The sequence below is a fragment of the Mobula birostris genome, chromosome 4, assembly GCF_030028105.1.
Source record: "Mobula birostris isolate sMobBir1 chromosome 4, sMobBir1.hap1, whole genome shotgun sequence".
NCBI lineage: Eukaryota > Metazoa > Chordata > Chondrichthyes > Myliobatiformes > Myliobatidae > Mobula > Mobula birostris.
The window spans coordinates 29,169,619-29,195,221 of NC_092373.1; the positions used below are offsets into that span (position 1 = coordinate 29,169,619).

General features: G+C 39.6%; 1 protein-coding gene across 5 annotated transcripts in view; it reads right to left on the bottom strand.

Moving 5' to 3' along the window:
- Nucleotides 1-1,116: 1,116 nt before the first annotated feature.
- Nucleotides 1,117-25,603, bottom strand: part of mffa (mitochondrial fission factor a) — a 39,625-nt gene continuing 15,138 nt past the window's right edge. For 2 of the 5 annotated variants that reach the window (XM_072255082.1, XM_072255081.1), the window contains exons 5-8: nucleotides 19,906-20,088; nucleotides 11,320-11,382; nucleotides 3,764-3,848; nucleotides 1,117-2,327 (exon numbers count right to left, since the gene is read on the bottom strand). In XM_072255082.1, the coding sequence (XP_072111183.1) occupies nucleotides 2,196-2,327; nucleotides 3,764-3,848; nucleotides 11,320-11,382; nucleotides 19,906-20,088 (463 nt within the window). In that variant the 3' untranslated portion in view covers nucleotides 1,117-2,195. The remainder of the gene's footprint in view (nucleotides 2,328-3,763; nucleotides 3,849-11,319; nucleotides 11,383-19,905; nucleotides 20,089-25,603) is intronic. The other 3 variants (XM_072255084.1, XM_072255083.1, XM_072255085.1) reach the window with 3 other exon arrangements.

Here is a 25,603-nt window from a genome sequence, read left to right on the forward strand (position 1 = left end):
AATGCAAAACAGTAATTAAATAAAACAGAATGCTGGATATAGCAGTTAAGAGTGTCTCAGTGAAGAGAGGATATCTTGATGATACAAATATGATGCCTTTGGAATAATTAATTTATAACAACAATTTTGTTTTGATGATCTTGCCACACTATTCAGCGTGATTGTGACTGACCCTGAGCAAATCTCTGTTCAAGTGGTATATTGGTGATAGGAGGTATGCACCCAGGGCATATCTCAGCCCGAAATGTTGACTGTTTACCCTTTTCCATAGATGCTGCCTGGCCTGCTGAGCTCCTCCAGCATCTTGTGTGTAATGCATGGAATGTTGTAGTCAGCCACTCATCACCACATGACAAATTCACTGATGAATTTTCTGGCAACAGATCAGATATCAGGTAACACCTACCCACCAGTTAGGTGTTTGAGACCAGTGCTATTTTCCAAGCATGTATTTGTCCTAGACTGTTGCACAACAATGCAAAATGTACTTCATATATCCAATCCAGCAAGCTCACTGTTACACAACTGACAGCTAATATTCATAAGCTCACCTTATGCATTAGGAACTGTGATAACATTTAACAAACTGCGGTATGTGTGTGCAAAGTTGCAATACCTTTCCACAATAGTTAAAATCTTTATTACATAGTTTAATTATTTACAATCTTTAACAAATATTTTATTCATTTATGATCTGGGTTTCAGCACCAAATCTGGTGTTAATTGATCAGCCTGGCTGCACTGTCGTGATCAGCTCAAACTACATCTTGCTGGCTGTGTCAGACAGAATTCAACACATTTATGTGGATGTGAACAGTCAAGAGATAAAATCACCATTTTATACTGCAACTTTAAATAATTCTCAGGTATCGTACATGAGTTATTTAACAAGTTTCAACACTAAGTAATGCGAATAATACTGTTTGGTTTTAATGTGTACAGTAGACTAGAAACTTACTTTAAATTATCATATTGGCGTGGAAGATATAAACCTATATTTCCTGGAGCAGTTTCAGGCCTTGCATTTCTGGTGATATTACTATATCCTCTTCTTTTGGGTAACAAATACGATAGAATAACAAACATTTAAAAAAATTGCAACTGTCACAGTCCAGGTGGAAGTAAAACACTCAATTTTAATTTTCTTTACAGCCATATCTAGTCAATGGTATACAGTGTTGTACTTCCGATAATCCTCTGCAAGCCTGTTCACTTAAAAAGATACAATCGAAAAAAAAAGTGTGCCACATAAAATATTTATATGACATATATTTAGAAGTACATTTTCTTCAAAGTTACATTTGCATTCAATGCTCCAATAAGTGTCTTCAGTACAAGGTCAACATTGTAAATTTGTACATCAGCAGGTCAAGATCAAAAAATACACTGTAAACATTTGTTTGATTCAAAAATTAATGGTCAAGGTTACACAATGACTACTCTTGTTCAGCATTCATAGAAAACATATTCCTCTTCCCATCCAAGTCCATATATTTTCAGAACAATTTGTTTGGGAATTTTTCTGTTCAATTACCATAACACTGAAATAATCAGTCCTATCTTTTCAAATATAGCCACAGCACATGGTGACATTCAAAATAAAAATCAATGAAAGTGGAATATATTTTTGATACAGATTTGAGAATTTTATTGCCTCGGCCCGTATTTATTCCTTTCAAAGTCGTTGGAGAAAATATGAAGGATCCATAGCTCAAAAGTCAACTTCAATACAAAATGAAGTAGAAGAAAATATGATTCTTGGTCATATGCAGCTCTTGCAAAATCTTCAAATTTAACCTTTCTCATCAGAAAGTAAAAGTTAAAAAAATGCATTCTGAGCTTTATTCCCTGTCCTGTTTTATAATAATGCTCCCCTGGGCCTATACTGTCACTTACACATCAGGTTTAATTACATGTTTAAAAAAATACTGAAAACTACACATTCTCTAATTACAGACATGCAAAATGATTTTTAATAAAGTGAGCTAATAAATATTTAAAGTTGAGGCAACAATATATTCTTTTGTCCACATTATTCCTTTCCCCGTGTTACAAGGAGTGAGCAATCAGTGCAAGAACCTGGAGAAAAGTCTATATGGTACAGAAGAGGCAAAAACAATCTTTGACCATCTGTATCGCCAACTGTTTCTGAGAAAACTGGTATTCATTTAGCACAAGATCTTTTGATACAGTGCTCAGCGCCGTAACCACAGCCAGCTATTAATCAACCAGAACCCCACAGTGATCGAATACACAATGATTTCACGGCGAGTACGTTCACGGTTTTCTTCCTCTAGAAGCTGGAGCCGACGATTCAGTTTAATTATCTGACAGAGAGAAAGTAAATAAATATAAGATTGAGAGAAATATGCCAAACATTTTTGTTTGAAGTGGGTTATAAAACAGTGAGATTGCATTGTATTTTTAACTGTAGATTTCTTTTTAAATAAGTTGGAAGGAAAGGGGAACAATAGCAAAAGCATTATTTTATTTTCCTTCATTACAAAGTGCTGAAGACATACAAACCATTGTGCTTACAGTACTGTGTTAAAGTCTTAGGTGTGTATATAATTTTATTTAATAGGTGTATATATTATTTTATTTATGTAATTTTATTGCACAGTACTGCTGCGCAAAAAAAAACAACTATCATGACATATGTGAGTGATGATAAACCTGATTCTAATATGGGTCTTTATTGTGTACTGAGAGTGGGAAGGGGGCAGGGCGGGGAATCATGGTTGAGCAAAGGGGTAGGGAGCAGGAAGCACCAGAGGGACATTCTGTAATGTAAACCAATTGTTCAGAATCAAATGACCTTGACTGGTTTCTCAGGGCTGGGTGTGTGCACCTGTGCCACCCCTGCCCCTGGCATTCCTTCTCTACCACCTATCCCACAGCCGTCCCGTGGTGCTCCTCCTCGCCATTCCCAATACCCTTTGCTCCCTCCAGATTTACAAACTTACTCTCCGCTCCATGTTGTCAAGTACAGTACTGTGCATAAGTCTTAGGCACCCTAGCTCTATATATGTGCCCAGGACTTTTGCACAGTACCGTATATAAACTCTTTAACAGCAAAACATCTAAAGAAATAAGCACGTACTCAAATATAGTTTTATATTGAAACACACCATTAGATATTAAAACTAACTGACCAAAATCTTAAACAAAAAAGTGGAGTGAAACATTTGTTGAGGAAATTCCAGAACTTACAGCATTTGTAGACAAATTTGTTCAAGCCATAAAAATTGGGAAATGCATTTATTATCAGTGTTTCACTGCATGAGATGATTACAGAAATTAAGACAGATAAGGGCATGGAAGAAATTATAAACAAGGCTGAAAATCTTAAAATTAGGGGATTGTTTAACAGAAAGCCAGTGTCAATCTTAGCAGTGAGTATGTGGTCACCCAAGCCTCTGCACTGGCCAGGATATGTTGGAATATTCAGTTCTGCATGTAGCAAACGAGAAGATGAAACAGTCAGGGATATTTGGTTGGTGGAAATAGTTTTAACAATGGATAAGATAGCGAGGCACGTTAAACTTGAAGACAAATATAATGCAGATTGTGAAAACTCTATTTTATTTTCAGATAGCTATCAATCTATGGGAAGGGAAGTTTCCGGACCAAAAATGATTGCAACCCCGAAGCACCTATCAAAGATGTTCCTCAAATAACTTGCCAGAGTTTCACACAATCACGATTATTCATTTGCTCAATACTAGCTTGACAGAGTTTATAAATTAATACAGTTCAGTACCTGTCTTCGTAGGGAAACAGAATCCACAAGAGCCACATCATCTTGTGTTCCTTCCAATGTAGGGTCATAGTTGGAAAGGCTATACCTATAAACAAAATAAGATTCTTTTTAGATCCAAATTAGCAATAGTTCTTTCTATTATACTTTATCAAAAGATAAAAAATCTGTGGGTGAAGTTGTTTTATATTAAAACAGTTATCAATAACTATTTATCATATATTCGTATATATGATATATGGCCGTACCCTCCAAATATCTGGACCTACCTCTTGGTTTTTTTGCACTACCTTACTTTCCATTTGTCTGTTTTCTATTTATGATTTATAATTTAAATTTTTAATATTTACTAATTTTTACTATTTTTAATATTTGTAATCCAGGGAGTGGAAAGTGCAGAATCAAATATCGCTGTGATGATTGTACGTTCTAGTATCAATTGTTTGGTGACAGTAAAGTGTAAAGTATATTCTGGATTCACTAGAAGGAATAGTGCATTTGTTGCCATTAATGGAATAAAAGGTGGAGAAATTAGTTCTCTTTAGTAAGACCCTAAGACCAAAAGCCATAGGTGTACAATTAGGCCACTTGACCCATCGAGTCTGCTCCACCATTCCATCATGGTTGATTTATTATCCCTCAACTCCATTCTCCTGCCTTCTCCCTGTAACCTTTGACACCCTTACTAATCAAGAATCTTATCAATCTCCACTTTAAATATACTCAATGAATTCCACAGATTCACCACTCTCAGGCCAAAAAAATTCCACCTCAACTCTTCTAAACAGATATCCCTCTGTTCTGAAGTTGTGCCCTCTGGTCCTAGACTCATCGACTACAGGAAACATCCTCTCCAAGTCCACTCCATCTATATTTTTCAATATTCCAATAAGTTTCAATGAGAATCAAGCCAGAATCATTCCTGTAATACCATGGGCTCTCATCTTGTTAAGCTTGTCAAAGGCCCTCTGAAAATCCAAGCAAACAACATCCATTGACTCTCCTTTGTGTATGCTGCTTGTTATTTACTCAAATAATTCCAACAGATTTGTCAGGCAAGGTTTCTCCTTAAGGAAACCATGCTGACTTTGGCCTATTTTATCATGTGCCTCCAAGTATCCCAAAACCTCATCCTTAATAATAGACTACAACATCTTCCCAACCTGTGCAATGAGACAGGTAAGATTAATGATTTTGTAGTCAGGGATCCTCTAGAAATGAGTGATCATAGTATGATTGAATTTCACATTCAGATGGAGGATGAAATAGTTAGATCTAAAATTAGTGTATTATGCTTGAACAAGGGAGACAACAATTTGATGAGGGAGGAGTTGGCTCATGTGGATTGGGAGCACAGGCTATTTGTAGGACAGTTGAGGAACAGTGGAATACTTTCAAAGAGATTTTTCACAGTGCTCAACAAAAGTATAGTCCAGTCAAAAGTAAGGACAATAAGTGTGGGGAGAGCCAGCCTTGGATAACTAAGGAAATAAAAGATAGTATCAAATTAAAAGCTCACGTGTACAAAGTTGCCAAGAATACTGGGAGACTGGAGGATTGGGAAAACTTTAAAAAGCAACAGAGAACAACTAAACAAGAAATAAGGAAAGGGAAGATAGAGTAAATTAGCACAAAATATAAAAACAGATAGCAAAAGTTTTTATAAATATATAAAGCGGAAGAGGGTGGCTAAAGTCAACATAGGTCCCTTGGAAGACGAGAAGGAGAAATTGATATTGGGTGATAAGGAAATAGCTGAGGCATTGAACAACTATTTTGTGTCGGTCTTCAGGGTGGAGGACACGTCTAATATACCAAAGAAGGATGCTATGGACGAAATGGGAGGTGAGGACCTCGATAAAATCATTGTCACTAAAGAGATAGTGATGAGCAAACTAGAGGGCCTGAAGGTAGATAAGTCCCCTGGTCTTGATGGGATGCATCCCAGGGTGCAGAAGGAATTGGCGGAGGTTATAGTAGATGCGTTTGTAAACATTTATCAAAACTCTCTAGACTCTGGGCAGGTCCCAGCGGATTGGAAGACAGCAAATGTCACACCACTTTTTAAAAAAGGATGTAGACAAAAGACAGGCAACTATAGGCCAGTTAGCTTAACATCTGTAGTTGGGAACATGCTTGAAGCTGTCATTAAGGAAGAAATAGTGAAACATTTAAAAAGGAGTGGTTCCATTAGACAGACGCAGCATGGACTCAGAAAGGGCAGGTCCTGTTTCACAAACTTACTGGAGTTCTTTGAGGACATAATCAGTGCAGTGGATACAGGGGAACAGGTGGATGTCGTATACTTGGATTTCCAGAAGGCGTTCAATAAGGTGCCGCACAAGAGGCTTATAAATAAGGTACGATGCATGCAGTCAGAGGAATGTAGTTGGTATAAATGGGTGTTTCTCCGGTTGGCAGTCAGTGGTGAGTGGGGTACCGCAGGGGTCGGTGCTGCGCCCGCAGCTGTTTACAATTTACATTGATGATTTGGAAGAGGGGACTGAGTGCAACGTAGCAAAATTTGCTGATGACACTAAACTGAGTGGAAAAGCAAATTGTACAGAGGATGTGGACAGTCTGCAGAGAGATACAGATCTGGCAAATGGAATACAATGTTGGTAAATGTGAGATCATCCACTTTGGAAGGAATAATAGAAGAGGAGATTATTATTTAAATGGTGAAAGATTGCAGCGTGCTGTTGTGCAGAGGGACTTGGGAGTGCTTGTTCATGAATCGCAAAAGGTTGGCTGACAGGTACAACAGGTTATTAAGAAGGCAAACGGAACGTTGGCCTTCATTGTTAGCGGGATTGAATTCAAGAGCAGGGAGGTCATGCTGCAACTATACAGGGTACTGGTGAGGCCGCACCTGGAGTACTGTGTGCAATTCTGATCTCCATACTTGAGGAAGGATACACTGGCTTTGGAGGCAGTGCAGAGGAGGTTCAGCAGGTTGATTCCAGGGATGAAGGGTTAACCTATGTGGAGGGATTGAATCGCCTGGGACTATACTTCCTGGAATTCAGAAGAATGAGAGGAGATCTTATAGAAACATACAAAATTTTGAAAGGGATAGATAAGATAGAAATAGGAAAGTTGTTTCCATTGAGAGGCGAGACTAGAACTAGGGGACATTGCCTCAAGATTCAGGGGAGAAGATTTAGGAAGGAGATGAGGAGAAACTGTTTTTCCCACAGAGTGGAGAATCTGTGGAATTCTCTGCTCAGGGAAACAGTTGAGGCTTCTTCACTAAATATATTTAAGATACAGTTTGATAGGTTTTTACATAGTAAGGGAATTAAGGGTTATGGGGAAAAGGCAGGTAGATGGAACTGAGTTTATGGAGAGATCAGCTATGATCTTATTGAATGGTGGGGCAGGATCGATGGACCAGATGGCCTACTCCTGCTCCTATTTCTTATGTTCTTATGTAACTTCTGAAGTTAGACTAACTGACCTATAATTTTCTTTCTTCTGCCTCCCTCCCTTCTTAAAGAGTGGAGGCAATTTTCTACTTCTTTAAAACCATTCCAGAACCTAGTCACGTATTTAAATACTTATTATTTGGCAAGTAGATAACCACACACTAATGTTGAAATGTTACTAAATTATTTATATTCTGAACCTCAAGCTGGCATAGGGGAAATCCATTCAGCAGAGTTAGGCCAGAAAATAATCGGATTTTATCCTCGCTTAGCAACTGGACTCAAAAAGGTATGCACACCAAATTAGGAAACCGACTTCCACAGTAAATTTCTCGTAAAACCCATTTTGAAGTATATTACATAAACTGTGATAAACCCACAGTTGATTCTTTTCCTTCTACACTTGTTCTATAATGAATATTAATACACAAATTTTGCTCGTTTCCGCAACACTACTAAAGATTTTACTAACACCTTACAAAGATAGTTATGTTTGTAAGGCATTAGTAAAATCTTTATTGGTGTTGCAGAGACTGCAACATGACATCCAAAACACCCAACCAGCTAAATAAGAACATGGTAACATTTTATTTGCATTTTACTAAAACCAAGAGCAAACAGCTTTATACAACATGCTTGCATGCAATGCAGCCAGACCAGATTTCACCAAATGAGACATGTTACAGGCTATTAATAAAGTTGCTTAATTCAAATTCTTAATTTTTAAGCTCCCTTTCCCATTTACAGTGGCATGCAAAAGTTAGGGCACCCCAGTCAAAATTTCTGTTACTGTGAATAGCTAAGTGAGTAGATGATGAACTGATCTCCAAAAGCCATAAAGTTAAAGATGAAACATTCTTTTCAACATTTTAGGCAAGATTAGTGTATTATTTTAGTCTTGTACAATTTTAGAGTGAGAAAAAGGAAAGGAGCACTATGCAAAAGTTTGGGCACTCCAAGAGATTTGAGCTCTCAGATAACTTTTACCAAGGTCTCAGACCTTATTTGGCTTGTTAGGGCTATGGCTTGTTCACAGTCATCGTTAGGAAAGGCCAGGTGATGCAAATTTTAAAGCTTTACATATACCCTGACTCCTCAAACCTTGTCCCAACAATCAGCAGCCATGGGCTCCTCTAAGCAGCTGCCTAGAACTCTGAAAATTAAAATAAATGATGCTCACAAAGCAGGAGAAGGCTATAAGAAGATAGCAAAGCGTTTTCAGGTAGCCGTTTCCTCAGTTTGTAATGTAATTAAGAAATGGCAGTTAACAGGAATGGTGGAGGTCAAGTTGAGGTCTGGAAGACCAAGAAAACTTTCCAGGAGAACTGCTGGTAGGATTGCTAGAAAGGCAAATCAAAACCCCCGTTTGACTGCAAAAGACCTTCAGGAAGATTTAGCAGAGTCTGGAGTGGTGGTGCACTGTTCTGTGCAGCGACACCTGCACAAATACGACCTTCATAGAAGAGTCATCAGAAGAAGTCATCCTGCGTCCTCACCACAAAATTCAACGTCATAAGTTTGCAAAGGAACATCTAAACAAGCCTGATGCATTTTGGAAATAAGTCCTGTGAACTGATGAAGTTAAAATAGAACTTTTTGGCCACAATGAGCAAAGGTATGTTTGGAGAAAAAAGGGTGCAGAATTTCATGAAAAGAACACCTCTCCAACTGTTAAGCACGGGGCTGGATCGATCATGCTTTGGGCTTGTATTTCAGCCAGTGGCAGGGGGAAAATTTCACTGGTAGAGGGAAGAATGAATTCAATTAAATACCAGCAAATTCTGGAAGTAAACATCACACCGTCTGTAAAAAAAAGCTGAAGATGAAAAGAAGATGGCTTCTACAACAGGATAATGATCTTAAACACACCTCAAAATCCACAATGGACTACCTCAAGAGATGCAAGCTGAAGGTTTTGCCATGGCCCTCAGTCCCCCGACCTAAACATCATTGAGAATCTGTGAATAGACCTCAAAAGAGCAGTGCATGCAAGATGGCCCAAGAATCTCACAGAACTAGAAGCCTTTTGCAAGGAAGAATGGGCAAAAATTCCCCAAACAAGAACTGAAAGACTCTTAGCTGGCTGCAGAAAGCGTTTCAAAGCTGTGATACTTGCCAAAGGGGGTGTTACTAAGTACTGATCATGCAGGGTGCCCAAACTTTTGCTTCAGGCCCTTTTCCTTTTTTATTTTGAAACTGTAAAAGATGGAAATAAAAAAGTAATCTTGCTTAAAATAATAAAGAAATGTGTCATCTTTAACTTCACGCCTTTTGGAAATCAGGTCATCTTTTACTCGCTTAGCTATTCACAGTAACAGAAATTTTGACCAGGGGTGCCCAAACTTTTGCATGCCACTGTATATTGCTTAATTTCAAGTTGCTGACCATTGTTTAAAAATTAGCACCAAATTATCATTTGGAGGCCATTGTAACCACTAAGCAAAACAGAAGATGAAACAACTCAACATGGGTGTGGGGTACAAAAGCATAAACTGCCAATTTTCACTGCTCTCTATTTCACAGCTGCATCCCTTACTCTTCTCTTTCCTTTCTAGGGTTCACGATCTTTATTTTAGTGTATAGGTTAGAAACCAGTTTCCATTACATGCTCAGACACCACATCTATCTTGATTACGCATTCTCCCACTCGCTTTTCTTGCAAGGATTATGTCCATTCACTTAAGCAACACAAAAAGCTGGTGAAGAGTCTTGGTTTCAAACATCAACTGTTTACTTTCCTCCTCAGATGCTGCCTGACTTGCTGAGTTCCTTCAGCATTTTGTGTGTATTGCTCAAGTTTTCATCATCTGATAAATGACTTGCATCATTGTCCTTTCACAGTTTCTCTGGCTCTATTAGACCTCTTCTGACACCTCTTTTTCTTTTAACCATGGCCTCTCCTCCACCAATTGACAGGACTCTCAACCCTACGTATTTCATTTCTCACACATCTTCTCTCATTCCACCCAAAGATAGAATTCCCTTTTCACCTTCCAGCCAAAATTCCTTATTCAATGTATCAGACTCTACAACTTCCACTACCTATCTTGACAGAACCTGTCTCCAGCCATATTTTCCCTTCCTCTTTGACTGATTCTTTCCACACTTCTCTGGTTCACTCTTTAATTTCAATCTACACCCACTTCTTCTCACACAGTGCCTGCCTACTCTTCTACTTCACATTCAGATTTATTACTACTGACATATCTCATGGAATTTGTTGTTTTGTTATGCAAGATACAAGATAATTTATGAATCCCTCCCATCATTCAGGCCCCTAAACACTTAACATGAATCTGTGGTTCACTTGTACTTCTTCCATTTCAGTGTACTACATTCAATGGGCACGTTGGGAGTCTGCCCTGCAACAGAGAAGGCAAATTGCACAGTCCACAAGGATGATCCTGAATTTACACTGTCTGTCATCCTTCGACTTGCATATTTTTGGCCCCAGGTACTGTAACAACAAAGCCCAACACAAGCTCTTGGAACAATATCTCACCAGCTAGATGTTCATGTTAGAGTCATTGTGACTCGGCATTGAATTCAACCATTTTAGCATTACCAGCCCAGCCAGTTGTCATGTACGGTTATCAACCAGTAATTCTAATCCAGTTTTTCCCTTTCCACAGTTGGTGTCTAACCCTAAGTATTTTTTGATATTCTGCTTTGGTTCAGATTTCTGGCATTTGTTGTTTTTGTATCTTAGTTCTAGCACTTATTTTCCTGCACTCTCTTTTTCTCATACATCTTGCTCTATGTGCATTTCCACTAGTCAGATTAGTTGCAATTAACACTCAGTGTCTGTTCTCTGTGGACACCAAATGCATCTGTGTTGACACAATCACAGGCAGTCCTTTTATTCCTTCACCCCTTCCCGGTCCCCTGTAATTTAAGACGTTATTTTTAAAAATGTTTTTCTACTTCTGATGGAAGGCCATTGACGTGACATTATCTGCTAACATCACAGATGCTGCCTGACCTGCTGCCTCTTCTCATTGTGGAGTTAGAATCACTCATACATTTATTGCAAGCTCGAACAAGTTTCTAATGAGAAGTAGATTCCAACAGAAAGAGGATGTAGGGCCAATTGTGAAGCCTGCAATAAAGGTCACAAATGGCTATATTTACCTGGAACTGTCAGGCAGAGGGTTAGATGAAGTAGCGCAAGTTGACCCTCCACGAAGTACTGTTCTAGTTTCCAGGGAAAAAAAGACAACAGGACAGATGAGAGCATTCAGGATGTAGAATGATTAAAAGACCAGGAATAGGTATTTATAAAAGAAAAAAAGTACATAGACTTAGACAGGCCTCAGAGTATTAAAAGACAGTGATGCCTGCTTAACATAAATACATTTTTAATAGAGCATTTATTGTAGCAAGAACATGAAGGCACTTTATTTAAGGAAACAAAATCTTTGCTGTGTGACAAAGCCTTTACTGTAGACAGCAACAGTCTTAATAACAGCTCCAGAAGTCATCCACAATGCAACAATCCAATTCCCTGTGCCCTCACTATATTGGAATAATAGAATGGCATACACTCAGTGACCACTTTATTAAGTACACTTGTACTTGATTGATAACGCAAATATCGAACCAGCCAATCATATGCAGCAATTCATAAAAATATGCATACATGATCAAGCAGTTCAATTTTTGTCCAGACTAAACATCAGAATGGGAAAGAAATGTGATCTAAGTAACTTTGAATATGGAATGATTGTTGGTACCAGATGGGATGGTTTGAGTATCTCAGAAACTGATCTCCTGGGATTTTCACGGACAATAGTCTGTAGAGTTTACAGAGAATGGTGCAAAAACAATAAAGCATACAGTGAATGGCAGTCCTGTGGGCAAAAATGCTTTGTTAATGAGAAAGATCAGAGGAGAATGGCCAGACTGGTTCAAGCTGACAGGAAGGTGACTGTAGTTCAAATAACCACATGTTACAACAGAGGTGCGCAGAAGAGCATCACTGAATGCACAACATGTCAAACTTTGAAGTATATGAGCCACAGTATCAGACCACAAAAATTAACTCAGTGGCCACTAAGTAATCTGTTGCATGTTGAAAGTGTTTGTCTGAAGATTCTGGGCAAATCAACAGTTTCAGTCACTATACTGATGATTTATCACATGACAATGACACTCAGCTGTGTACAACAAAGCTTGGTTGGAGTCTCTATAGTGTATAGCTGTGTTTTCATAAAATAAATTGCGGTCACATTAATGCAATATCAAATGCTCTACAAATGCATAATGCACAAGGCTAATTTTCAAAGAACGCTCTAGGATTGGTGGAAAGGGCCGTGATGGAGAGACTGAAGAGAGTACACATTCAATACACTACATGAAGAATGAAAGGATGCATTTGAAACAAACTACTGTATTTAAATACACTGGAAAACAACTTTGCCTTCATCACACAATTGTATCCTTATCCTATTCTGAAGGCATGTACAACCTCCCTCTCACAGCTTAATCTATTTACAGTATCTTCTTGCTTTACAAAGTGGCACATCTCTCTAGCTCACATAAGATCAAGTGGAGGTTGACAGAAACAGATTGATGAAACACAGGGATCTGCTTGTTTTAATCAAGTTCTAAGTGTACTTCATCATTTGGCTCAAGCTGAGAAAAGAATGTGAACTAAGTTTCACTCCTGCATATTTGGAATGTTAAACTCAGTTCAAATGTGGCATCATAAAATTCATGATGAAAACCTGTAACATGATTTTTACAAGCACGAATTCTGCTGTGGACTGCTCCATTTGAGCTGAGTGCTGGCCAATCCATCTTAGTGCTGGATACAACACAGCAGTAAAATACAAATCATCTGAAATGTGTAATTAATTAGTAAAGCTAATGGGTTACACGAGTTACAACTATGCCAATAAACACTAAATTAATATACAGGCAAATAAAAGTAAATGAAAGGCACGACAGACAGGTCCAAAATTCACTTTCATGAATTTCTTCATATTAATATTTATAGAAATAATAAGCCAAATATAAACTGCAGAGTTTTAAACATTTATTGAACAAGTGAAGACACGCAGCTTTCCAACACATAAAATTATACCAAATACAATGCTTGAAAAATAAATCCTATTCAAAAACTAAACCAGCATGGAATTTATATCAGAGTTGAATATTTGATAAATTGAAAAGCAGTGGCACTCACTACAATTCCATCATCATAGCTGAGTACCCTCTCACTACTTTGCCGGATGGTATGAACAGTACAGTACATTCATGACTGTATTTATAACTATAAAGTTAATACACCATATAAAACAGGCTTTCTTATGGATTAGCATAGATTTTTGGCAACCGATGGAAAACAAGATGGGCCAAATGATCAATTATGATCTTACTGAATGCTGAAGAAAGGGGCTGTATAGCATTTTTCCTATGCATGTAGGAAGGAGTACTCAAATATGATTTATTACAAAACTACTACTGATAAATAGAATTTAACAACTTTATATAACCACAAATAAGCAAGTAAGATAAACTTTCAATATATTAAAATAACAAGCGTGCACCATTATGCCTAACAAAATGGAAACAACAGGTCAGGTCTGCTCTCTTATACGGATGATTCAGGAATATTCCTGCCAGTGAGTATAAGGGTGCACGGTTAAGGGTTTAGTTTCTATACTTCAGATTTGTCCAATATTTTGAATAAATTGAATTGCTATAAGCAACTGCATGTGGGAACCCAACTTAGTAAAGTCAATGAAACCCTTTTACAGGTATCTAAAGAAATTGACGGCCTATAGATCATGAGTCTATCATGATATTGCACCTTTCTATGGTACTGCTTAGTGCAATGGTTGAAGAGATTATCCAGGTATTTCTGCCTTCGTTATCCTTTCAGACTGTGCCCTGCTAAGGAGAGCAAGTGTTTTTTTTCCATTTTTCTTCATCGGGGCATCATGGCAAGACTAGTAGGCCATCCCTAATTCACCCACAGAAATGGTAGTTTCTTAAACTGCTGCTGCACCTTTGAGGAAGTGTATCCAAAATGCTGCTTGGCACGGAGTTCCAGGATTTAGACACAACAATAAAAGAGCGACAATATTTCTTTTTAATTTCAGATTTCCACCATGTGCAAATTTTCAATTCCCATTTTCAGTTTATGTTACTTGCCACTTACCACCCCTTGCCTAAATTTTGTCTTGGTCTCATTGCCACTAAGCTCCGTGGATGCGTGGCTGTGCAGTGACTGAAATGCTTCTGCGCACGTAACCTTTGTTGCCGCACTGCTGGAATTTTTTTAATATAATGTGCTGCGCAGTTTTAAGGCCATGTGAAAATTTCCTGCTCAGAGCAATGGTTGGTCTGCGCAGCTGTAAAAAAATAGAAGGAATGTTGCTCTTTCCAGAGGCATGGAGCAGTTCACACCTGCTGAGGAATTGCGGCTAGAACTGTATAATCATCAGATAACATCCCCACTTCTGACCTTATGATGGAAGGAAAGTCATTGATGCAGTGCCTGAAGATATTTGGGCCTTAGGGAATTCTTGCAGAAATGTCTCGGGCTGAGATTATTGATATCCAACAACTACTGTACGATTATCTGTTTTTGTGGAAGGCATGATTCCAACTATTGGAGTGATTTCATCTTAATTTCCAGTACTTATTTTATGAGAGCTCCTTGATGCCTCACTCAGTCAAATTTGCCTTGACGTCAAGTGCAATTACTCTGACCTCTGGAATTCAGCTTTTAGATCCATGTTTGGACCAAGGTTATGATGTCTTCTGAAGTCAAGTGGTCTGACAAAACTCAAGCTGGACAACGTTGAAGAGGATTTGGGAAAATGTGCCACTTTACAGTACTGTGACAACACTTTCCATCATTTTGCTGATGATTGTGAGTAGACATATGTGAGTCATTGGTCAGATTGAATTTTTCTTGCTTTTTTTGTGAAAAGAAGGAAAATGTCAGAAGGAAAACGTCAAGATAATTATGGGGGATTTTAATATGAAAGTGGATTGGGAAAGTCAGGAAGGTAATGGATCTCAGGAGAGGGAGTTTGTAGAATGCCTACAGGATGGCTTTTTGGAGCAGCTTGTCCAGAAGCCCACCAGGGGGCCGGCTGTTTTGGATTGGGTGCTGTGTAACGAACCTGAGGCCATTAGGGAGCTGAAGGTAAAGGAACCCCTTGGAAGTAGTGACCATAATATGATTGAGTTCAGTTTCAAATTTGAAAAGGAGAAGCTGGTATCAGGTGTATCGATATTTCAGTGGAACAGGGGAAATTACAGTGGCATGAGAGAGGAACTGGCCCAAGTCGATTGGAAAAGTAAGCCAAATGGAGGGACGGCAGAGCAGAATTGGATGAAATTCCTACAAGAAATAAGGAAAATGCAGGAAAAATATATTCCAAGAAAAAAGAAAATCATGAATGGAAAAATGGCACAAATGTGGCTAATGAGAGAGGTTAAGGCAAATATAAAAGCAAAAGAAATGGCATACAAGGAAGCAAAAATTAGTGGGAAAAATGAGGACTGGAAGACTTTTAAAAACTTACAGAAGGAAACTAAGAAAGTCATTAGGAAAGAAAAGATGAATTATGAAAGGAAGTTGGCGATTAACATAAAAAAGGATACTAAGAGTTTTTTTTAAATATATGAAGAGTAAAAGAGTGACAAGGGTAGATACGGGACTGATTAAAAATGATGCTGGAGAAATTATAATGGACAACAAAGAGATGGCGGAGGAACTGAATGAGTATTTTGCATTGGTCTTCACAGTGGAAGACATGAGCAATATACCTGATAGCCAGAGATATCAGGGAATAGAATTAGGTACAGTCAAGATTACTAGAGAGAAAGTGCTTGGGAAGCTAAGTGGACTAAGAATAAATAAGTCTCCCGGTCTGGATGAGATGCACCCAAGGGTTCTGAAGGAGGTGGCTTTGGAGATTGTGGAAGCATTGGAAATGATCTTCCAGGAATCAATAGACTCTGGCATGGTTCCGGAGGACTGGAAGGTCGCAAATGTAGTTCCGCTATTTAAGAAAGGAAGGAGGCAGCAAAAAGAAAATTACAGATCTATTAGTCTGACATTGGTAGTTGGAAAGATATTGGAGTCAATCCTCAAGGACATGAAATATCTTGAGGTGCATGACAAAGTAGGCCAAAGCCAGCATGGTTTCATGAAGGGAAGATCCTGCCTCACCAACCTATTGGAATTTTTTGAGGTAATCTCGAATAAGATTGACAAGGGAGAGGCTGTGGATGTTGTGTATTTGGATTTTCAAAAGGCCTTCAATAAGGTGCCGCATATGAGGCTGCTCAATAAGATGAGAGCCCATGGGATTATAAGAAAGATATTGAAATGGGTGGAGCATTGGCTGATAGGCAGAAAGCAAAGGGTGGGAATAAAGGGATCTTATTCTGATTGGTTGCCGGTTACTAGTGGTGTTCCGCAGGGGTCGGTGTTGGGGCTGCTTCTTTTTATGATGTATATCAATGATTTGGATTATGGATTAAATGGTTTTGTGGCTAAATTTGCCGATGACACCAAGATCGGTGGAGGAGCAGGAAATGTTGAAGAAACGGAAAGGTTGCAGAGAGACTTAGTCAGTTTAGGAGAGTGGGCAAAGAAATGGCAGATGAGATACAACGTTGACAAATGTATGGTTGTACATTTTGGAAGAAGAAATAATCAGGCAGATTATTATTTAGATGGGGAGAAAATTCAAAAATCGGAAGTGCAAAGGGACTTGGGGGGCCTCGGGCTGGATACCCTAAAGGTTAACCACCAGGTTGGATCGGCAGTAAGGAAAGCGAATGCTATGTTGGCATTCATTTCAAGAGGAATAGTGTATAAGAGTAAAGAGGTGTTGATGAGGCTCTATGGGGTATTAGTGAGACCTCATTTGGAATACTGTGTGCAGTTTTGGGCCCCCTATCTTAGAAAGGATGTACTGATGTTGGAGAGAGTTCAGAGAAGATTTACGAGGATGATTCCTGGAATGCAGGGGCTAACATTTGAGGAGGGTTTGTCGGCTCTTGGACTGTATTCATTAGAGTATAGAAGAATGAGAGGGGATCTCATAGAAGCATTTCGAATGTTGAAAGGGTTGGACAGAGTAGATGTGGAAAGGTTGTTTCCCTTGGTGGGTGAGTCCAGGACAAGAGGCCATAGTCTTAGAATTAGAGGGTACCCAGTTAAAACAGAGATGAGGAGAATTTTTTTTAGCCAGAGGGTCGTGGATTTGTGGAATTCGTTGCCACATACAGCTGTGGAGGCCCGATCATTGAGGGTGTTTAAGGAGGAGATTGACAGCTACCTAATTAGTCAGGGTATCAAGGGATATGGGGAAAAAGCCGGAAATTGGAACTAGATGGGTGAATAGTTTAGCTCATGGGGGAGCTGCGGAGCAGACTTGATGGGCCGAATGGCCTACTTCTGCTCCTTTGTCTTGTGATCTTGCGAAGATCACATGGATTCTCACCTCTACCTGTTAGGTCGATGCCAATGTTGTAAGTCTGCTTGAACAGCCTGGTCAGCTAGAAACTAGTTTTGGTATTCAATACTAAAGTTACAACATTATCCAGTCCCATAGATTGTGTTGTATCTTGCAGCCTTTTCTAATACAATGACTGTTATTTTCTTACGACTTACAACTTTCTCACAATCAGCCACTGCTAACTTTGGTATCATTCCAATTTTTATCTTTAAAGCCAGCACAGCAGGAAGCACTGCTCCAGTGACTGAGCTTGATCTTGACCTTGGGTGTTATTTGTGTGGAGCTAGCACCTTCTTCCTGTGGTGCTTGGGCTTCCTCCTACGTCTGGTTAGGAGGTCAACCGTAGATTACTCTGAATAGAATGGAACCATCATCAGATAACATCCCCACTTCTGACCTTAAGATGGCAGAAAAGACACTGATGAAGCAACTTAAGATAGTTGGGCCTAGAACAATACCCTTAAGAATTCCTGTGGCAATTTCTTAGGGTCAAGACGAGTGACCTTCAATAACCACAACAATCCTTTGTTCAAGGAGGACCTCCAGCTATTGGGAATGTTTTCCTGTTGATTGCCATTGATTTATTTTAGTGGGAGAATCAGGGTGGAATTGATGGACACACAAGAGACAGAGAGCAAATACATACGATTGATGGGACTGCTCCCAGAACCAGCACAGACTCATTAGATTTAAAAGCCTTATTCTATATTATGAGAAAATAAGAGCTCACTGATACATTTTACAGAAGCAAGAATTATTCTATTAATATATTTTGCTTCAGCCAATGTACATAAATATTCCTGTAAACAACTAACATTCTAGTGTTTGGATAGCCTTTTTTCATTTAAGTAGGTCAAGTACCATTGTGACAAGCCTGTGACCAGCAAAATAAGGAAAAGGATAGCATGAAATTTGGAGGAAAAATACTGGTCATTTTCAGTGTTGTAAAGAGGATTACACTTAGATTTCTAAGAATCACGCCAGCCAAACTGAATTGCACTGAAGAAAAGCCCAGATGCAGCTATGTTAGATTCACTAAATCTACAGTTAATGATTAACTTACCAGAGGTAGACCTTGGAGAGAGAAAAAAATATCACACTACTAGTTAATTCCATCCTTCTCTGGAGCATTACTTTTATGATGCTATCTTTATCTAAATTAGCATAATTCATGTTGAAGGGAGGAACAAGGACCTAAGTATACTTTTGCAATCACGTACACTATATAGTGTTTATTAGGACTGTGCAAAAATCTTAGGCACCCTAGATTTTTTATATGGTTTCAAATGGTATGACCTCCAGAATGCCCTAATCTCAACATCATCGAGGTTGTCTGGGGTTACCTGGAGAGCAAGAAGCAAGCGAGACAGACAAGCTCTGAAGAAGAAATGTGCCTGGTTGCTTGGAACAACTGACCAGCTGATTTTCTTATCGAAACGGTATGGCAGTATACCGAAAAAAATTGATGCAGTTTTAAAGGCAAAGGGTAGTCACACCAAATATTGACCTGATTTAATTTTTACTGCTCTGTAATTTTTTTGACATTTAGATATTTTTCATTTCATTATTTTTGAACGCATCCTCACTTTACAGAATTTTCTTTACATGCCTGACTTTTGCACAGTGGTATATGTGTACATGCGTATATACATACAGTATATATACACACACACACACACACACACACTATACCTCTACTGAGCCTTACTATAGAGTGAAAAACTCTGTAATCTTGACTGACTGACTTTTCTTTAGCTTAGCCCAGGGTGTCCAAGTGATTGGCAAGTAATCAATCTTGGATAAGCTATGATTGAAAGACAATAGTTGTAATAACAGGACTGCAGGTTAAGTTGACAATATTGAGGCTGAGACTGGGATAATCAATATCTGAATGGTTAACGAATGCAAAAGAAATTTCACATATTAAGATGGAATCCATTTTGCCTCCTTTTTTAGCGTCCATTTTCCCCCATGCTCCCATATTCTAAGTCATTCTACCACCTGACAAGAAGAACCCATAGTACAGGGAAAATGCTGAAACAAATAGATACATTGCTACCAATTAGTTAAAAGTGAATTTTGGACCCACCTTTTAAATATCAACATGGTTTCAGACATAAAGAATTGTTTTAAATGCATGCATCATGGAAAGAAAAGCCTGTGGAAAGCAAATACTATAGTAACCTCAACTGTATCACAGCACAACACAAGTCCAACAGCCAATCACCTTCTGCGATTTTCATCTAGCATGTCCATGACTTGCTGGTAGGCCCTACGGGTGGTAGAGTGGATTACTGACAAAATGCCATGAGGAGAGTATGCGTTTGGTCCATCTTCAGAGGAGATGAGTGGAGGATAAAGACGAGGCTGAGGCTGAGGCTGAGGTTGAGGTTGGGGGGCTGGTGTCACACTGTTCACATATGTACACAACAGAGCAAGAGAAAAACATGGAAATCAGATTCAGACAGAACTACAAATATCAGAAAAGCTTCACGAATGATACTGAAGAGTACTTGTAGCTTTATTATTTCCGAACTCTTAATATTGTTGACATTTAATGCAAGCTTAAACTTTTAGATGCAATTATATGACTTACTTTGACTGTTTTAAATAAATACTTTTCAAAATATCAGCAAATTTTGGATCACTATTTTCTTCAGCAAACACTGAAACTGAAAGCAGGCAAAAATGGGCATTGCCAAGAGAATCCCCATAGAGCATATTTCATCCATAATACTAATGCCATATAAGAATTAACTCCCATTTTACCCCTCCCACAGGCCCCATCTACTACTTTGCATTTATAAGTAACTATTCAGAAATCAGAACTATAAACAGTCAATCAATAGACATATTTTAATCCACGCAATCAAATCAATACCTACTTTAATTCAGAAGCATTATCAGAGATCCTCTTGGCTTGCACTACTGGCATTGCTTTATTTTAACTGAAGTAACAAAATATATAATGCTAACCTGCCCATAAATAACAATGGTGCAACTTTAAAAATTAAATCTACAGATGATATTTGTTAATTAGCTCACCTTGTTACATCTGGGGTCAGTGAATTTAAAAAAAAAGATTATCCTCTGGATTTTGGATGCAGCACTGAATATTAAATTATGATTTGACGTTAGAAAAGTTTGATTTTACAGGAATACAACAGTTTAGGAGTAGCATGGTTAATTACAACCAATTACTATTACAGTAAGCTAGTTCTGAATTGTAGACAACTTTTCACCTTTTAAGTGGAGAATTAAAAGCTGGTATGTACAGAAGCAGAAATATGTGGACAACAGATAGCTGAATGTAAGCACAGCTGAAATTAAACATAAGCATCACATTCTGGGCACTTAACCCTGGGGGCTTTTTGTTGTTGGACAGAATAATGTTAATTGAAAACCAAATGGAAGAATACTAAGGTGGCAAAAACAAAGTTAGAAGAGGCAGTTAAGTATCTACTATGGGCTCATTTTGGTTCAATGGTCATCAAATGAGAATTCCACTTTGCTAATCATTGAAACACACACAAAATGCTGGAGCAACTCAGCAGGACAGGCAGCATCTATGGAAAAATGCACTGTTGACATTTTGGGCTGAAACCCTTCAGCAACACTGGAGAAAGAATGCTGAGTAGATTTGAAAGGTGGGAGGAGGGAAGGGAGAAATAGTCATAGTCATACTTTATTGATCCCGGGGGAAATTGGTTTTCGTTACAGTTGCACCATAAATAATAAATAGTAATAGAACCATCAATAGTTAAATAGTAATATGTAAATTATGAAATAAGTCTAGGACCAGCCTATTGGCTCAGGGTGTCTGACCCTCCAAGGAAGGAGTTGTAAAGTTTGATGGCCACAGGCAGGAATGACTTCCTATGACGCTCAGTGCTGTATCTCAGTGGAATGAGTCTCTGGCTGAATGTACTCCTGTGCCCACCCAGTACATTATGTAGTGGATGGGAGACATTGACCAAGATGGCATGCAACTTAGACAGTATCCTCTTTTCAGACACCACCATGAGAGAGTCCAGTTCCATCCCCACAACATCACTGGCCTTACGAATGAGTTTGTTCATTCTGTTGGTGTCTGCTACCCTCAGCCTGCTGCCCCAGCACACAACAGCAAACATGATAGCACTGGCCACCACAGACTCGTAGAACATCCTCAGCATCGTCCAGCAGATGTTAAAGGACCTCAGTCTCCTCAGGAGATAGAGACGGCTCTGACCTTTCTTGTAGACAGCCTCAGTGTTCTTTGATCTGTCCAGTTTATTGTCAATTGGTATCCCCAGGTATTTGTAATCCTCCATGTCCACACTGACTTCCTCCATGGAAACAGGGGTCACCAGGCCTGAGCTCTCCTCAGATCTACCACCAGCTCCTTAGTCTTTTTTCACATTAAGCTGCAGATAATTCTGCTCAAACCATGTGACAATGTTTCCTACCGTAGCCCCGTACTCAGCCTCATCTCCCTTGCTGATGCATCTAACTATGGCAGAGTCATCCGAGAACTTCTGAAGATGATACCGGGTGATAAGTAGAGTGGAGGGAGAGGGATGCAGCAAACAGCTAGAAAGTTGATTGGTGAAAGAGACAGAAGGCCATGGAAGAAAGAAAAAGGGGGGGGGGTGGAGGGAGAGGAACACCAAAGGGAGGTGATGGGCGGGAAAGCAGATGAGGGAGGGAAAAAGGAATGGGAAATGGTAAAGGGTGAGGCATGACTGGAAGTTTGAGAAATCGATGTTCATGCCATCAGGTTGGAGGCTACCCAAACAGAATACAAGGTGTTGTTCCTCCAACCTAAGTGTAGCCTTATCACGACAGTGGAGAAGGCCATGAACAGACATATGGGAAGTGGAATTAGAATGGGTGGCCACTGGGAGATCCCATTTGTTCTGGTGGATGGAGCGTAGATGCTTGGCGGAGCTGTCTCCCAATCTATGTCGGGTCTCACTGATATACAGGAGGCCACATCGGGAGCACCGAACACTGTATATGACCCCAACAGACTCACAGATGAAGTATCACCTCATCTGGAAGGACTGTTTGGGGCTCTGAATGGTAGTGAGGGAGGTGGTGTAGGGACAGGTGTAGCACTTGTTCTGATTGCAAGGATAAGTGCCAGGAGGGAGATCAGTGGGGAGGGATGAATGGACAAGGGCTTTGCACAGGAAGCGATCCCTGCGGAAAGCAGAAAGTGGTGGGGGGGGGGGGAAGAGGGAAAGATGTGTTTGATGGTCGGATCCAGTTGGAGGTGGCGGAAATTTTGGAGAATTATGTGCTGGATGCGGAGGCTGGTGGGGTGGTAGGGGAGAAAAAGAGGAACCCTATCCCTGGTAGGGTGGAGGGAGGATGGGATAAGAGCAGACGTGCGTGAAATGGAAGAAATGCAGTTGAGGGAAGCACTGATGGTGGAGGAAAGGAAGCCACTTTCTTTGAAAAAGGACAACATTGCCTTCATTCTAGAATGAAAAGCTTCATCCTGACAGCACATGTGGCAGAGACGGAGGAATTGAGAGTAGGGGATGGTGTTTTTACAAGTAGCAGGGTGGGACGAGGTATAGTCCATGTAGCTGTAAGAGTCTGTTGGTTTATAACTGACATCGGTGGATATGCTCTCTTTGGAGAGTAGTAGAGCTACTAGAACTTGATGTTTCAATCCCTATGGTAAGTTGGCACTCTCAATGTTGGCAGTGGGTTTGGAGTGGTGACAAGAAGGGAGGGTAGGCACGTCATCGGGGTCATCAGGTGGGCACCCTCATTCTTTGACAGTTCATTGATAAGCCCACGACGTCTCCAGAGGGTGGAGACAGTGAGATTGAGAAATGGAACAGAAGTGTTGGAAATGGACCAGGTAAGTTTGAAGGCAGGGTGGAAGTTGGAGTTAAAGTGGATGAAATTGACGAGTTCAGCACGGGTGCTTCCAAGCGGAACAAGTGCTACACCTGCCCCTACACCTCCTCCCTCACTACCATTCAAGGCCCTAAACAGTCCTTCCAGAAGAGGTGACAGTTCGCCTGTGAGTCTTTTGGGGTCATATACTGCATTCAGTGCACCCAGTTGGCCTCCTGTATATTGGTGAGACCCGACATAGACTGGGAAATTGTTTCGCCGAGCATCTACATTTTGTCCACCAGAGCAAGCAGGCTCCCAGTGACCACCCATTTTAATTCCACTTCCCGTATGTCCATCCATGGCCTCCTCCACTGTCACGATAAGGCCTACACTTAGGTTAGAGGAACAACACCTTATATTCCGTTTGGGTAGTCTCCAACCTGATTGCACGAATATCGATTTCTCAAATGTCCAGTAATGCCTCTCTCCCACCTTCACCACTTCCCATCCCCTTCTCCCTCTCTCATGTTATCCCCTTGCCTGCCCGTCACCTCCCTCTGGTGTTCCTCCCCACCCCCATTCTTTTCTTCCATGGCCTTCTGTCTCTTTCACCAATCAACTTCCTAGCTCTTTGTTTCATCCCTCCCCCTCCAAGTTTCACCGATCACCTGGTGTTTCTCTCTCCCTCACCCCACCTTTCAAATCTACTTTTTTTTCTCCAGTCCTGCAGAAGGGTTTTGGCCCAAAGTGTCGACTGTGCTTTTTTCTATAGATGCTGCCTGGACTGCTGAGTTCCTCCAGCATTTTGTGTGTGTTGCTCGGATTTCCAGCATCTGCAGATTTTCTCTCGTTTGCTAATCATTGAGTTCCTTCTTTTTCCCACAGTAGTGACATTCATAATACACCTCTCCAACTATCAAACAGTCCAGACAAGTGCGTAAAGGAAAATTTTATTTCTGCAGGGGGCAAATTAATGAAAAAGTTGCCCAGGGTCTTTAAGAATCAAATTTTACTCTCAATTTTCTCCTTGAAATATCAAAACCATGAAATTCTTTGTTCTATAAACAAACAATTTCTTACCCCCCCCCCCCAAACCAAAACATCTGGTCTTCGAATTTTGGAATGCTTTAGAAACCTAAATGATGCAGTATGTGGATGAAATAGAGATTAAAAAACCTCAATAATTTTAAATTTTCAATAAATCTTGCCTACTTCTGGTCTTTCAGATTTAATAACAGTGGTGTTTCTTGGGAATGAATTTAATTGTATGATGAATGATGAGGAAAGATCAGAGTTCAGAATGTCAAGCTGCCTATTTTCCAGGTGAGTTCTACAAATGGAAAGGTAAGGCCAATATAAACTTATTTCAGAACTACTCAAAATAAATAGAGAACTTGTTTCTCCCATTTATAAAATTCTTTGGCTTCAGTTTATTTATTAGTCCACAATCATTAATCAATACAACTTTAAACATTAGTAAGTTGCCAGTGTTGCCATATACAATTGGAGAGGACCGTGAGCAAAATAAAAAATTCCCAATCCCCATCTGCAAGTGTGATAAATTATACCAAAACTGTTAAAAATAGCTGGTTTGAAATTTGTAGCAAAATCTTAAATGCAATTAAGATTTTACTACAATTAAGAAGAAACTTCTCACCATCCCATAAATATCTTTTGAGCAGGTGAAATAAACTCAGTAGTTATCCAGTTAATGAAATTGTTGGGTGTACACGTCAATGCAACTATGTTTAGCATTGGCATGATTTTATTTAGATACAGCACAGTAACTGGCCTCTCCAGCCCAATGATTCTGTGCCACCCATTTACATCCATGTGACCAATTAACTTACTAACCCTTTGGAATTTGGGAGGGAACCAGAGCAGCTGAAGGAAACCCACAGTCATGGTGAGAACATAGAAACCCCTCACAGGGGCTGGTGGAATAGAACTCTGGTCACTGGTGCTGCAATCGTGTTATGCTAACAGCTATGCTACCGTGCCATCCAAGACGTATGCTTAATACAAGCCAACATCTTCTTTGAACTTAAATATCTTACACCATTGATACACACATCCTCAAATTTCAC